This window comes from Pristis pectinata, chromosome 17, assembly GCF_009764475.1.
Source record: "Pristis pectinata isolate sPriPec2 chromosome 17, sPriPec2.1.pri, whole genome shotgun sequence".
Taxonomy (NCBI): domain Eukaryota; kingdom Metazoa; phylum Chordata; class Chondrichthyes; order Rhinopristiformes; family Pristidae; genus Pristis; species Pristis pectinata.
In genome coordinates, this window is record NC_067421.1 from 7,326,468 (window position 1) to 7,342,191 (window position 15,724).

At 46.4% G+C, this 15,724-nt stretch overlaps 1 protein-coding gene across 7 annotated transcripts in view; it reads right to left on the minus strand.

Annotated features, from left to right (window-relative positions):
- The window catches only part of pisd (phosphatidylserine decarboxylase), a 92,911-nt gene that overhangs the window by 13,677 nt on the left and 63,510 nt on the right, over positions 1-15,724 (minus strand). For 2 of the 7 annotated variants that reach the window (XM_052031972.1, XM_052031971.1), the window contains exon 2: positions 4,049-4,214. The exons of 2 other annotated variants lie outside the window; for them this stretch is intronic. In XM_052031972.1, coding sequence (XP_051887932.1) covers positions 4,049-4,162 — 114 coding nt within the window. In that variant the 5' untranslated portion in view covers positions 4,163-4,214. Of the gene's footprint in view, positions 1-4,048; positions 4,215-9,452; positions 9,527-11,121; positions 11,399-11,426; positions 11,569-15,724 lie in introns of those variants that run through there. 3 more of the 7 variants (XM_052031973.1, XM_052031968.1, XM_052031970.1) reach the window with 3 other exon arrangements.

Here is a 15,724-nt window from a genome sequence, read left to right on the forward strand (position 1 = left end):
CCTATCCAATCGTTACCCATAACTAACATCCTCCAATCCAGGCAACATCCTGGTGAATCACCTCTGCACTCTCTCCAGTGCAACCATAGTCTTCCTAATAGTGTGACTACCAGAACTGCACACAGTGCTCCAACGCCATTCTTCAACCACTGCAGTCCTTCTGGTTAAGGTACTCCCACAGCACCGCTGGGCAGCAGGTTCAAGGATTTGAAGCCAGCAATGAAGGACCAAAGCAGGATGACGTGTGACTTTCTGGTGTTCCCATACACCTGCTGTTTGCCCCTCTTGTTGGTAAGGGTTGCTGATATTAAGAGTGCTGTCAGAGTAGCCTGGGTGAGTAACTGCAGTGAATTTTACAGATGGTGCACATTGCAGGCACTGTGCAGTGGTGGTGGAGGGATTGAACATTTAGAATGTTGGAAGGGTTCCCATGAATCAGGCAGCTTTCTCCCGGATGGTGTTGAGCTCCACTCATCCAGGCAAGTGAAGACTATTCCACGGCACTCCTCACAGTGGTGCCTTGTAGATGATAGAAGACTTTGAGATGCCAAGAGGCAAGTCACTTGCTGCAGGACATCCAGCTTCTGACCTGCTCTTGTTGGAATAGTATCGGTCCAGTTCAGGGTCTATGGTGACCCCCAAGATCTTGATGGTGGGGGACTTGGTGATGGTAATAGCACTGAATATGGAGTAGGTGGTTAGACTCTCTTGCTGGAGGTAGTCATTGCCTGGCACAAGTACTACTTGCCACTTCCTAGCCCGTGCCTAAATTCTGTTTAGGTCTTGCTGCCTGTGGGCATGGACGGCTTCAATTGTTGAGGAGCTGTGAATGGAATTGACCATTGTGATCTTCGATGAACATCTCCTCTTCTGACCTTATAATGGAGAGAAGGTCATTGATGTAACAGCTGAAGGTGATTGGGCCTAGGATATTTCCCCAAAGAGCTCCTGCAGTGATGTGGGGCTGGGATGATCGACATGTGACAAAGTATGACTCCAAACACTGGAGTTTTCTCCTTGGTGCCTGGTTTTCCTCGGGCTCTTTGATGCCACAGACAAATACTACCCTGATGTCTAGCATGGTCACTCTTACCTCACTTCTAGAATTCAGCTCTTCGGTCCATGTGTGGAGCAAGGTTGTGATGAGGTCTGGAGACAACTGGTCCTGACAAAACCCTAACTGGGTATTAGTGGGCAGGTTATTGATTAATTGTTGCTTGGTAACCTGTTGATGAGACCTTCCATCACTGCTGCTGACTGAGCAGCAGCATTTATCCCATTTGGATTTGTCCTAATTTTAGTGAACAGGCAATTACCCACATTATTAGGTAGATGTCAGTGAAGTAACTGTACTGACCAGAGGTGCATTCAGTGCTTGATCATTGGTCTTCAGTAACATCGCCAGATTGTTACCTGGTCCCGTAGCCTTTATTCATCCAACGCTCTCCACTGTTTCTTCATATCATGTGGAGTGAACAGAATTGGCAGAGGACCGGCTTCAGGAGGATGCCTAGAAGTAATATCGACTTCTGGATGAATGAACACTTCAGACTGACCTCTAGCACTCATATGCTTGGTCATTGACGATGGGAATGTTCCTGCAGCCTCCTCATCCTGTTACCGAGAGATATTCTTCCGATGCCCCACCAAACCACAACAGAGAGTCAAGCTCTGAGAGGCTTGGGCCTGGTAGTCAAGCTCTGTTTTGAAGATCCAAGTAAACTGCATCCACTGATTCCCCATTGTTCACACTGTTCAAAAAACTGGTTTTCAAAACATGATCTCCCTTCCTTAAGCCATTCTGACTCTGCTTAATTATTTTATGATTTTCTAAGTCTTCTTTCACACATTTTCAAAAATGGATGCCAGCGATTTGTCCAACTTTTAACCCGATTAGAGGAATTCAGACACAGTGTTTTGGGAACAACAGCATCAATTTTAGGGTCAAGAAATTGGTAAATTGGTTTATTATTGTCACATGTACCGAGGTACAGTGAAAACTTGCCTTGCATACTGTCCATACAGATCAATCGATTACACAGTACAGTGAGGTAGTACAATATAAAACAATAACAGAATGCAGAAGCGTTACAGTTACTGTATAGAGAAAAGGCAGTGCAGGCAGACAATAAGACATAACGAGGTAGATTGAGAGGTCAAGAGTCCATCTCCTATTCTTACTGATGCTCCTAAACTGGGAGTTTCCAGACTGGGGCCTGTGGGTTACCTCTGTAGTCCAAGCCCTGCCAACCCACCATCTGAAGCCTCTAAATCCTCAGTATGATTTCATTTTTTCATTCTGCAAGTCGTATTGGTGTTTTGCATGGCCCTCTCTACCCTGTGGATTTGAGTGCTGTTTCCTTTAAGAATACAGTCTTAACGAAAGGGAAGTGAAGTTTCTTTTTAATTGACCATAAACAGTGCCATTAATCCATCAGATAAAATATTGTACAACAGTTTCCTTCTTAAACTCTAAAACTAAAAAAAAGTTTGGTAGGGGCATTACTTAATGTGGGGGAAAAATTCTCAGGACCTTTCAGTACTTATACTTCAATCAATGGAAGCCAACAACAAACCAGAAGAGATATTGGGAAGAGTGCCCACAGCTTGGTCAGTGAGACAGCTTCTGATGTTGAATGTTTAAGAGAGGGTTTTTCAAAGTTTCATTCCCAGATGGCTAAACTAATAATGATATCAAGGACATGGTACATGAACCAATCAGTTGACCTGCACTGAATTCTCAGTTTATCTCATTTCATCAGATGAACAGGAGGACCACAGAAAAAAAACTAAATTATCAATCAACTCTTCCAATGTCTAAAACAACCATCCACATACAAGCTCAAATTCTGATGGTCCAGAAGAGAAAATATCGTAAATCATGTTTTGAATCAGACACAATGGCCCAGCAACAGAACTGGATGGAGGCCAGTGACCTGTTTAACATTTTAGCCAAGCTTATGCCGTTAGTGCTGACGGTAGTAACTGCTTGGGAGTGGAGCCACGCCAAGAACGTTACAATGCTGGCATCGTAATGTCTGCATGTTGCAACAATCTGGGCCGCACCTTGCGTTTCTATGAAAAGAGAATATGGTCTGATCATAGTTTATATCCACCCATCGTGCCGACTGATGATTTGTTTCTTTGTTTTGGTTATAATGGTGTGTACTCAACTATAGGTACGCACAGAAACAATCTGCACCAAAGGAGGTGGCCACCCATTGATGTACCTGATGAATACCTGCTACGTTCAAATCCCACTGTGTGTAAATTTCTAATTAACACAATTCCACAGCTACAATGTGACGTCAGATCTTTTCAACCAAGCAGGCTGACGGAGAAGTTAATTCAAATTAATGACAGACATAATAATAAAACAGAAAACACTGGAACCACTCAACAGGTCAGGCAGCATCTGTGGTAAGAGAAACAGTTAACATTCTGGGTGAAAGACTTTTCGTCAAAACTGGGAAATACCATCTTCCACTCTTCTTCCACAGACACTGCCTGACTTAAGTGTTTCCAGCATTTTCTGTTTTTATTTCAGATATCCGGCATTTGCAGTTTGTTGATATTAATCATAATGACCTGCATTGATACAGCATCTTCAACATGGTAAAATTTCCCAACCTGCTTCTCGGGAGTGTAATCAGATGAAAATTAAACACGACGGTATATGGACTGATCAACACAGAGGCAGATTTTAACAGGTACCTTTCTATAGCCTGAGACCCAGACAGCACAGAGGCACCGACAGTGGGCCAGTATCGGGGCATGAATGAGTTGGATAAATGCAGAATACACAAACACAGTCGAAATATAGACAGTTGCTCACTTTATCAAAACAATCGTTAACATATTGTTACCTACATGCCACCGCTGGATAGAGAAACAGAGTACAAGTATTGGTGGGTACACCAGAAACCACAGCACATTATACATCGGAAACATACATTAATTTAAAAACCAGGCAAGCTGTGGATGCTGGGATTTACCCTCTCCTCACCTTACCCCACCCACCACAAACCTAAAAATAACACACACTTACCCTGCTTGTTGGCCGCCATCCTACCTTTGCAAGAGGCTTAAGGACACTAAATGGCAGGAAGAAATAGAGAAAAGACAGAGGCCAGGTACGGAGCTTGAGTGCGGGCTTGGACATACAGCTCAGCTGGCCTAACCTGCGCCGCAAAGCCAGCTGGGGGAAGTGCAACCTGTGGAATTACACATACACAGCTGATCAGGCAACGCGACATCCCAAACATAACGCGACAGCCTAAACATAACCTCACACACAAAACCACTCTGCTACAGGGCTTGATGATAGCTCAACTGCCCAAATGGCAGGACACACTACTGTGTTTTTGAAGCTCCTTCTCACCACTTAATCCCACGTACAACACATGGAACTTAAATTGATGAAGGTGAACCACAGAACGGTACAGCACAGAAACAGGCCATTCGGCCCCTCTAGTCTGTGCCGAAACTTTATTCCACTAGTCCCATTTACCTGCACCGAGTCCATAACCCTCCAGATCGCTCCCCTCTATATATCTATCTAATTTATTCTTAAAATTTAAGAGTGAGCCCGCTTTTACCACATTAGATGGCAGCCCGTTCCACACTCCCACCACTCTCTGAGTGAAGGAGTTCCCCCTAAACCATTCCCCTTTCACCCTAAAGCCATGTCCTCTCGTACTTATCTCTCCTAATCTAGGTGGAAAGAGCCTACTCGCATTAACTCCATCTATACCCCTCAATTTTGTAAACCTCTATCAAATCTCCCCTCATTCTTCTACGCTCCAAGGAATAAAATCCAAACCTATTCAGTCTTTCCCTGTAACTCAACTCCTGAAGACCCAGCAACATTCTAGTAAATCTCCTCCGCTCTCTTTCAATCTTACTGATATCCTTCCTATAGTTAGGTGACCAGAACTGCACACAATACTCCAAATTTGGCCTCACCAATGTCTTATACAACCTCACCATAACATCCCAACTCCTATACTCAATACTTTGATTTGTGAATGCCAGGAGACAAAAGCCTTCTTTACAACCCTGTCTACCTGCAAAGGATGACAATTGTACCTCCCCTCTTTTTAGACAATGAGCTCCTACAGATCAGCACCAGCTCAACAGTGCTCGTCCATATTGCTCTCAAAAACCCAGGGCTAAAAATAAAACATGCACAATAGCATTGCCATCACACTGGGGGATAAGCATAGATGAAAATGGCTTTAATTTGGCTGCCTAAAACTCACTTCATTGGAAACTTTCTCACATTTCTGGAACACAGCACAAGGGCTAGGAGCATGGGTAAGTGAACTGGCCTTTGAGCCTGCTCCATCAGGATGCTGATCTTCTCCCATTTTCTAGCAATACATCCCTGGATTCCCTTAAATATCCAGAGGTCTATTGATCTCTGTAGTTCACAGTTATATGCATGTTTCTTTTAACCAGAGGAGATGATTCCAAATTCTGAGCGACCCAAGTTAGTTTTTACGATATTGGCTTAAACTCCCAGTGAAGAAATTTCTCATCTCAATCCTAAACAACCTACCCCTCATTCTGAAACCGTGCCCCCTGGTCCTAGATTCCTCGGGTAGGGGAACCTTCCTCCCTGTATTTAGCATGTAAAGCCCTTTAAGAATTTTAGAGGCATCAATGAGTTCTCCTCTAACTTTTCTAAACCTTAGAACAAATAGGATGAGTTTGCATAACTAGTTCCTCTCCCAGCATGCATTTTTGTACAACTTAGCTCACTATGCTGCTTGCCAACTTTGTGAATCACGTTCTCAAAAGGATTTATTCAACAATAGCATAAAAAGTCCAGAATGAGATTCCAGAGATTTTATACAGATTCCATTCCACAATATTACCTCTATTCTCCCAAAACAGCATAGCTGGACAATTAGACAAAAATAAGTTTATCTCTGGCTGAAAAGGTCATCAGACAATTGGGGAAGTACAAATCAAGCATAACGCCCAAAAACAGAACCCAAAAATTAGACCGATACGAAGCAATTTTGTGGGAGCTAAGTTGGGTCCTCGCTCAGAATTTGGAACAATCTAATCCGTTAATCAAAAAGCAACCTTGTAAATGTCAACTGTAAAATAGCATCTTCTGCATTTAAGTTAGCATGTGGCCTGAAGCAGCTCCTCCCTTCTACATTAGTAGGGCAACAGTTAGATCGTGCCCAACTATATTGAGTGATGTCAAAGGCTGATGATCTCAGATAAGCAGTTGTGAGGAGACACCAGAGAAATGGGGGCTTTATCTCTGAACAGTCAATGTTAAGAGCTCGCTTTGAAGTCTGCATAAGGCAACTTTCCTCTGGTTAACAAGTGGAGATGTATCCCTGACTGGCCAAAATGAAGGGAAGGGTGAGGAGAAATTAATACTAGGTTATTAGGACAAGGCAGTGCATCAGCAAAATCGTTAGTAATAAAAGGGATCTCAACCAAATATTCAAAGAATTTATAAAAATGCTCAGGGAAAAGGATCGAGAAAGGCGTTATACTACAAAATCAGCAAAGCACGTTGGATTGCAAGGCTCTTTCGGCAGCACAATAGTTATCTCTTCACTCCAACCCACCCTACTTTCTCTGCACGAGGCTCAAGGTTCACTAGTTTTTTCCCCAGTCATCGATCTGAGAGATTAACCCTTCCTCTTGCCACAAATTCTGCCCAGGTTGATGAGTTCTTCCCGCTTTTACTTTTTTACTTCTGGTTTGCGTGTGTCAGGTATCGTCTTTACCTAATTTGTCTTTTTTAAAAGCTTTAACCCAAGTGTTGCCAGCAATTTGGGCTGATTCAGAACACCTTGCAGAGCTCAGACAGCTGTAGGAATGGTAGGGGTAATCAGTTCAGTGCCATGTTGGGAGAATGGCTTATCGGAGGAGGTTGTGGAGAGTTGCCAACATCTTACACTGTCCGGGGGGTGGAGGTAGAATGCCAGCAGGATGCCAAACCTACTGAATTAATGGCATCAACAGAATACATTTACAGAACCAATTCTATCCCCCGAGGATGCTAACCAGGCAGTTCTATAGATTCTAGTGCTACCCAAGTAGATATATCTCACATGAACCTTGAGAGTGAGTGTCAGCAAGGTACTTGATGGTACCTCGGTCAAGTCTGTCTTTGACAAAATCCATGTAATTACAAATTCCAGCAAATGTTACTGAATAGCATTTGGGACTGGGAACCCTGACACACTTCCTCCATTTGCCTAGAGAGGCTGTGACCAATTATGAAGGGGAAAGGAGTTTACCCCAGGCCATTTTGAACGCAAAGCAAAGCTCGTGAGTCGTTGTGGTATGTGCACACTGGATTAACAGAGACCTTACTGTAGTCAATGACGAAAATGAATGTGTTAATTCAAATAGGGCCCCTTCAGGCTATAATAACTAACACACTATGCCCACAGATAAATTAGAAGCGGTTGGTTAATCCTTAACAAAAGGTGGAACAAATCGGCACCTAGAAGGCACATTGTTGTTCCCACTGTGATCACAATCGACAAGTCCCTCCCGATTCCTATGCAGTATGGAATCGATCTCTCCTGTGCTAAAACAAGGTATATTTCAGCCAGAAGTAATAAGGACAACCTAGCCTGTGCCAGCTTGTCAGTGCGTGACAGGCAGCTTACATGCTGGTACTGGAGAGAGGTGATCTCACTGCAACACATGATTCTAAGGGGGCTTAATGGGATTGTTGCCATGAGCACATGATCCCCTGGAGGGATAAATCTAGAATTAGAGGGCCATAGTCTCAGAATAAAGGGATGGAGATGAGGAGGGATATCTTCCCTCAGTGTTGGAGTCTTTGGGATTCTCTATCCCCAAGTCATTAAGTATATACAAGGCTGAGAGACTTTTTTGCACTAGAGGGAAATTCGAGGCTTATGGGGATCAGGCCGGGAAGAGGAACTGATCAGATCAGATCAGACGTGATTTTATTCACCAGCAGAGCAGGCCCAAGAGTCAGTCATATGGCCAACTGCTGCTCCTAGTTCTTATGGTTTCACATCTTAGGCAAGGGCTCAAGAGAATGAGTGGCTGCTGTATGAGGGGAGAAGGCAGTGGACACAGCAGAAAAACAGAATACAAAAGACAATTCTTGGTAATGGCAGTCATTTAAAATATCCAGGATCTTTCACAATTAATATTAAAGCATGCAGTTCATAAAGATTGCATGATGTGACACCAATAGTCATATGAGATACACTGGACAAGGAGAAAGGCTTCTACACAGGGCCAGAAAAGCGAGACTTGCCTTGGGCTAAAAGGACACTGCGCAGTATGTTAACAGAACCATCCACAGGAACTGGAAAATGCTCATTCGTAGAGGAGGGGCAGGATGTCTTGACAGAAAATCAAGTCAGTGCTGCCCCATTTAATACATTTCGATGGGCTAGAGGACAGGAAACACATGAACAAACTTTACACGAAATCAGAACCTGGGTGGGACGGGAGTGAATGAGCGAGGCATGCAGCGAGAGGGCGAATGAAATGGTCAAGTTCCTAATCAATTCAATTTGGCTAAACATGCTTCCATTTTGATTCAGCAAGATAATAAAAAAATCTAGCATGTTTTGAGTTAATTTAATTTCAAGCCCTTCTGTAAACAAGAATGACTTTCCCGTGCACAACAGATCGATAACTACAATTCATTTTGTATCAAACACGTCGGACACAATCCTGTAATGTACTCATGATACTGATATCCCACATCTCCCAGTCAAACGTCTTAAAGCTAAGAAATTAGGTCCTGCATAATCCAAAAAACCCAAATCATTAAGCTGCAAGCTTCATCAGATAAGTTTTTGGTCTCACTGCCAGAACATTTTCATTTTGTTTGAGAAGCCCTGTGCATGTCTGGTCCTCAAAGGGTTAAATTATCAAGTGGCTTGGGAAGTGAACTTTGAGCAATACAGTGATTATAATTGAGGGATCAGGTTTACTGAGTAACCCCACCTGGGGAAACGTGTCGAGTCCAATGTTTCAATGTTTTAAACTGATACCTAACAACCTGCGGTACAGACTGTCAGTAACAAAGCTGTGCCCACCCTGAAAGGATAAGCTTGACCGGGAGGGGACTGCATCTTAATGGGAAGGAACCAACATCTTTCTTCACACCAAATGTTGATATATTGAGGCCAGTTTGCAGTGCTCCCCATTTCACCCACACAATGGCAAGGCCCTTTAATTCCTACAACTAGTTCTGCGTTCTTCTTTGCGACATCCTGTATATTTCCATGACAGATAGAGTGGTAGTTACTCCTCCCCACCTTTCACTGCTTCTGATCGTCACAAAGTTATATTTTGTGTTTATTGCTTTAAATCATTAATAAAATAGAGCAGAAAAATAAACTTCCCTCAGCTGTATTACTGCTGCCATCCCTGTGACACCTTCGAAAACTGCTAAGAGGAAATCCGACACCACTCACCAGAATCGCACCATCTCCCTGCCTGGCACGCTGCGCATTTGCCGTGCACTCTGATTTAGCCGCGCTTCTCCAAACACGAGCCATCTCCCTCCCTCCCCTCTCCACTGCAGAGAGTACCTGGCCAATCATCAGCAAGCAGCATCACTGCATAGAAACACCAATCACCCTCTTCTGCATCCTCTCGGCATCCAGCTCGCAGCTTTACAAGCAATGAATCACAGCTTTCCTGCCAGCACCATCTCCCCCAGCAATATCTCATGGACCCTCCCCTTCCTCCATCCCACCCCCACAGCCTAGCAGCACTTCTCCCTCAGAAATCAAATGGCAACCTCTTTCTCCTTTCGAGACAGCTCCTAGAGGAATTCTCCCCCTCTGCCATTCCCACCTAGCTCCCTTTCCCTCTTTGGCCCAGCCCCCTCTCCAGGTAAGCTGAGGCAACCTCTCCCCTTTCTGTATATCCCGCAGGTACATCCTCTCCCACCTCACAAATCTCCAGTCTCAGTTCTCCAACCTCACTCCCTCCTCAAACCTAACATCAAGCTGGAGCTCTCTCACTCTAGATACGTTGTGCAAGCACCCCTTCCCCCTTCATACGTAACCCCACTAGCACCTTCCCTCATCCCATCAACCAGAATTGTTAATAACATGGACCACCTCTCTTGCAAACGTCTGCTGCCTGTCTCAACCTCTTCCTTCCCAGCAACCTGCAGCTGGCATCCTCTCCTCCCTCCACAGGAAGCCCCTGCTGACAACCTGCCCATAAGCCACAATTCCTACAAAGACACACTCCTTTCCCCCAAATAACTTCAGCTGCTGCGGGATTGTTCAACTCCCAGATGATCCACACTGGCAGCCCCCACAGCTTTCCTGATACCCCCACGTAGGCAGCATCTCTTGCCTAGGTAACACCAACCAGCAACCTGCACCCCAGCTATTGCCTGCCAGGGGCCTCCTTGCCCAGGAGATCACCCACCCCACCCACACACCGGTGACCCAGGAGAACCCCCCACTGATGACTTCACCTGCAGTGAACAACCCTCCCCCACCTTCCCAGTAACACACCCACCACACCAGCAGCCCCTCTGGCCCACTGACCTCCCTCCCTCCCCCCCACCTCTTTAGCCCACTGACCCCCCACTGGCAGCCTCTCTGGCCCACTGACCACCACCCCCACCCCCCCCCCCCCACCAGCGGCCCCTCCAGTCCACTGACCCCCCCTCCCCCGCCCGTGACCTCTTTAGCCCACTGACCCTCCCCACCTCACCGACCCCCCCCCACCACCCGGCCCACTGACAACTCCAACCCCCCCCCCCCCCCCCCACCCACCCACCGACAGCATCTCTGGCCCACTGACCCCTCCCTCCACCGGCGGGCCCTCCAACGCACTGACTCCCCCCCCACTGACCCCTCCTCCCCCCACCGGCGGGCCCTCCGGCCCATTGACCACCCCCCCCCCCACCGGAGCCTCTCCGGCCCATTGACCAACCCCACCCCCACCAGCGGCCTCCCCCGGCCGGGTGACCCCCCACGCCCGAGGGGAACCGTCCGCAGGATGCTGCCCGGCCGGCCGGGAGTTGCCAGCACTTCCTCCAGCCGGCCCGGCCCAGCCCATGGCTGCCCTCGGCCTCTCCTCGACCGCTTTCCAGCGGCGGGACCGGGACAGACATACCTGAAGCGTGCCTGCCTGCAGGAGGCGGCGCCGGTGGACGCCAGCGAGCCGCCGGCGGGCGGCTGCTGCTCCGCCGGGTTTGCATCGGTGCAGCGGGCCCTCCGGCCGCGGGCTCTAACCCTGTGCAGGTTGTAACATGTGGCAGCCGGCGGCAAACGTTGGCGACATCTCACCATCTCCGTCCCTTCCGCGCCGCCCCTGCAGCCGCGGCCTCGATGGACACATGACCGGCGGCAGCTGTCCGGCGCCCGGCCACCCGCCCCGCCCCGCCCCCGCTGTCCCGGAAGGGCCGCCCCACCCCTCACCGGCCGGCGGGACACGCCAGGGTGCTCGTCCCTACGGCTCTTGTTACAGCAGAGCTGCGTCTTGCATCAACGTTGCAGGCTATTCGTCCCAGCTCATCTCTACTGGCCCTTGCACGATATCAGCAGCAAAGTCTAGTCTCTTTCCGCTCCAGCTTCCCTCCCTGCTGGCGAGTCCCAACCCTCTACCCGAGGATTATTACACTGACGGCCCCTAATGGTCTTCCCCAGCGGTAAAAACATCTCTCTTCAAATACCTAAATAACTTGACAGCTCTATTTGGTCACTCCTCGGCTGCTCAGCCTTTCCCGTCAGCTCTGTTATCGATGCAAGTCTATTCGATGCTTCCCCTTGCAGTTTTACTTAATCTATCTTACTTACCTTTACTTAATAATATCGTCATGGCCCTGCGCCTTAGTGCAGTGCAGGCAGGCAATTTCTCTGTAACTGTAACACTATTATCTGCATTCTGTTTTTGCTTTTCCCTTGTACTACCTGATGTACTGAAGTGATGAAATGATCTATCAAAACGAAGATTTTCACTGTACATGTGACAATATTGGTATTGGTTTATTATTGTCATTTGTACCGAGGTACAGTGAAAAGCTTGTCTTACAAACCGATCGTACAGGTCAATTCGTTACACAGTGCAAGTTACATTGAATTAGTACAGGGTGCATTGATGTAGTACAGGTAAAAACAATAACAGTACGGAGTAAAGTGTCACAGCTACAGAGAAAGTGCAGTGCAATAAGATGCAAAGTCACAACAAGGTAGATTTTAAACTTTAAACATTCCTGAATTTTGTACAAATTAAATTAAACTTCTATGCATCCTATCCACCAGTGAGAAAAGAAAATGATCCAATCTAGTTCAACATTGCCACAGGATTCCTTTGTTTGAAAGGAAACATCGCCCTGAAGAAAGATGGACAAGAGGATAGGCTTTTTGACAGATATCTCCAGAGACTCAACTGCACGCAAGGAAGGCGAAAAGGAAATTACTATTCCTCACCCCTGGAATCCGGGTTGGGTGTCTCGTTCACTGTGTTAGGATGAACACTACAACTCAGCCACTTCTGGGGCAGAGGTGACCTGTACAAGAGGGACTGGTTGCACCTGAATTGGAAGTGGACCAATACACTGGCAGGGAGATTTGCTAGAGTGACTTGGGAAAGTTTAAACTAGTTTGGCAGGGGGTGGGACACAAAGTAGTAATGTATCAGATGAGAAAATTGAGGGAAATATAGAAGTCCACTTGGGAGGAGAGTCAGAGGCAGGACAGGAAGCAAGGAAGGTCTAAACTGCATACATTTTAATGCAAGCAGCCTGACAGGCAAGGCAGATGAGCTCAGGGAATGGATAGGCACATGGGATTGTAACATTATAGCTATTACAGAAACATGGTTGAGGGATGGGCAGGACTGGCAGCTCAAAGTTCTGGGATACAGATGCTACAGGTGTGACAGAGGTGGAGAAAAGAGAGGAGGGGGAGCTGAACTTTTGGTTCGAGAGAACACCATGGTAATACTTAGCAAGGATATCCCTGGAGGAATGTCCAGTGAGGCTGTATAGGTAGAACTTAGGAATAGGAAGGGGGTGATCACTGATGGGATTGTACTGTTGCCCCCCCCCCCCCCCCCCAAATAGTCAGTGGGAATTAGATGAGCAAATACGTAGGGAGCTCGCAGGTAGTTGTCAGAATAATACAGCTGTAATAGTAGGCAATTTTAACTTCCTGAATATTGACTGGGACCGCCATAGTGCTAAGGGATTAGATGGGGCAGAATTTGTCAAGTGTGTCCAGGAAAGTTTTCTCAAGCCACCTATAGATGGCCCTACTTGAGGGGGGGGGCAATACTTAACCTCCTATTCAGAAATGAGGCTGGGCAAGTAGCTGAATTGTCAGTGGGCAGCGTGTTGGGACCAGTGACCATAATTCTGTTTTACCTTAGCCACAGGCAAGGTATGGAAAAGGCAAGGTATGGAAAAAGCTAGGTCTGTTCTGCAAGTTAGTCCTAATTTGGGGCCGGGCTAGTTTTGATGGAATTAGCCAGGAACTTGCAAAGGTTGACTGGGAGACGATGTTAGCAGGTAAAGGGATGTCCGGCAAGTGGGAGGCTTTTAAGAGTGAAAAAGGGAGAGGCAGGGCCAACATGTTCCTGTTGGAGTGAAGGGCAAGGCCGACAGGATTAGGGAACCCTGAATTACGAGAGATATTGAGGCTCTGGTCAGGAAAAAGGAGGCATACAACAGGTATAGGCAGCTGGAGTCAAGAGAAGTCTGTAAAGTAAATTTAAGGAGGAGATCAGGAGGGAAAGAAAGGGGACATGAGATGTCCTTGGCAGATAAAGGTGAAGGAGAATCCCGACAGATTCTGTAAGTATGTTAAGAGCAAAAGGGTAATTAGGGAGACAGTGGGTCCCCTTAAGAATCAGTGCAGTCATCTATTTGTGGAGCCATGGGAGAAGGGTGAGGATTTAAATTAACATTTCTCATCTGTGTTTACCAAGGAGAAGGTCATGGAAGGTAGGGAATTCAGGGAAGAAAGTAATGATGGGAAGCCAGGAAAGAAATTACTGGGGCCCTGACAGAGATACTTGTATCATTGTTGGCCATGGGTGAGGTACCGAAAGACTGGAGGGTGGCTAATGTTCTGCCTTTATTTAAGAAAGGCTACGAGGACACACCAGGGAGGTACAGGCAAGTCAGCCTAACATCAGTGGTAGGAAAGTTACTGGAGAGAATTCTGAGAGATAGGATCTGCCAGCATTTGGAAAGCCAAGGACTGATTAGGGTATCAGCATAGCTTTGTGCATAGGAAGTAGTGTCTCACAAACTTAATTGAGTTATTTTTTTTTTAAAAGAAGAGGTGACCAAGGGGATTGACAAGAGCAGGGCAGTAGCCATTGTCTATGTGGACTTCAGCAAAAAGGTCCAGCTTGATAGACTTGGTCTGAAAGGTGAGATCACATGGAATCTAGGGTGAGCTAGCCAACTGGATACAAAATCGGCTTAATGCAGGGTTGTTCTTCAGACTGTAGGCCTGTGATGAGTGTTGTGCTGCAGAGATCCATGCCAGGTCTCCTGTTGTTTATAAATTAACAATATGGATGAGAATGTAGGTGGCACGATTAGCAGCTTTGCAGATGACAGCACAATTGGTGGAATGGTGGACAGCGAAGACCGTCTAAGGTTACAACAAGATCTACATCGACTTGGAAAGTGAGCAAAGGAATGGCAGATGGAATTTTACTAAGACAAGTGCAAAGTGATGTGTTTTGGGAAGTTAAACCAGGGCAGGACTTGCACCATAAATGACAGGGCCTTGGGGAGTGTTGTAGAACAGAGACACAATAGTACCGGTACATAGTTCCCTGAAAGTAGCAACACAGGTAGACAGGGTGGTGAAAAAGGCATATGGCACGCTTGTCTTCATCGGATGGAGCTTCGAGTACAAGAGTTGGGACGTCTAGGACCGTATAGGACGCTGGTGAGACTACATCTGGAATATTATGTGCAGTTCTGGTCGCCATACTATAGGAAGGGTGTCATTAAGGTAGAGGGCGCAGAAAAGATTCACAAGGATGTTGCTTGGACTGGAGGGCTTGAGTTATGAGGAGAGACTGGACAGGCTGGAACCATTCTTTCCTGGAGCAAAGGAGGCTGAGCAGTAACTTCATAGAGGTTTATAAAATTATGAGGAACATAGATAAGATGAATGATCACAGTCTTTTTCCCAGGGCCAGGGGAATCTAAAATTAGACAGTATAGGTTTAAAGGTGAGAGAGTTTAAATTTAAAGGGGACCCAATGGCCAAATTCTTTCCCCACAGAGACTGGTGGGTATATAGAACAAGCTGCCAGAGGAAGTGGAAGAGGCAGGTACAACTATAGTGTTTAAAAGACATGTGGACAGCTTCATGGATAAGAAAGTTTTAGAGGGATATGGGTCAAATGCAGGCAAACAGGACTAGCTCAAGAAGGCAACTTGGTTGGCATGGTCGAGTAGGGCCGAAGAGCCTGTTTCTGTGCTGTATGACTATGACCCAAGCCAAAATGCACATTGGCTTTTTATTCAGAAGTTTCTACATCTGCAGTCACCCAATCTACAACATAAACTCTCTCAAGCGTTCCATCTCCGATTTGTCAGGCTACTCGAATGAGGTCCAGAATTAGCAGATGTTTCCTCCGAGTATTAGGAAAATGAATAACTTACATTTACATAGCACCTTTCATGTTACTTTCAAAACATTACGAAGCGATGAGATACCGCAAGTTCTAGTCATGCATTTCAACGGTG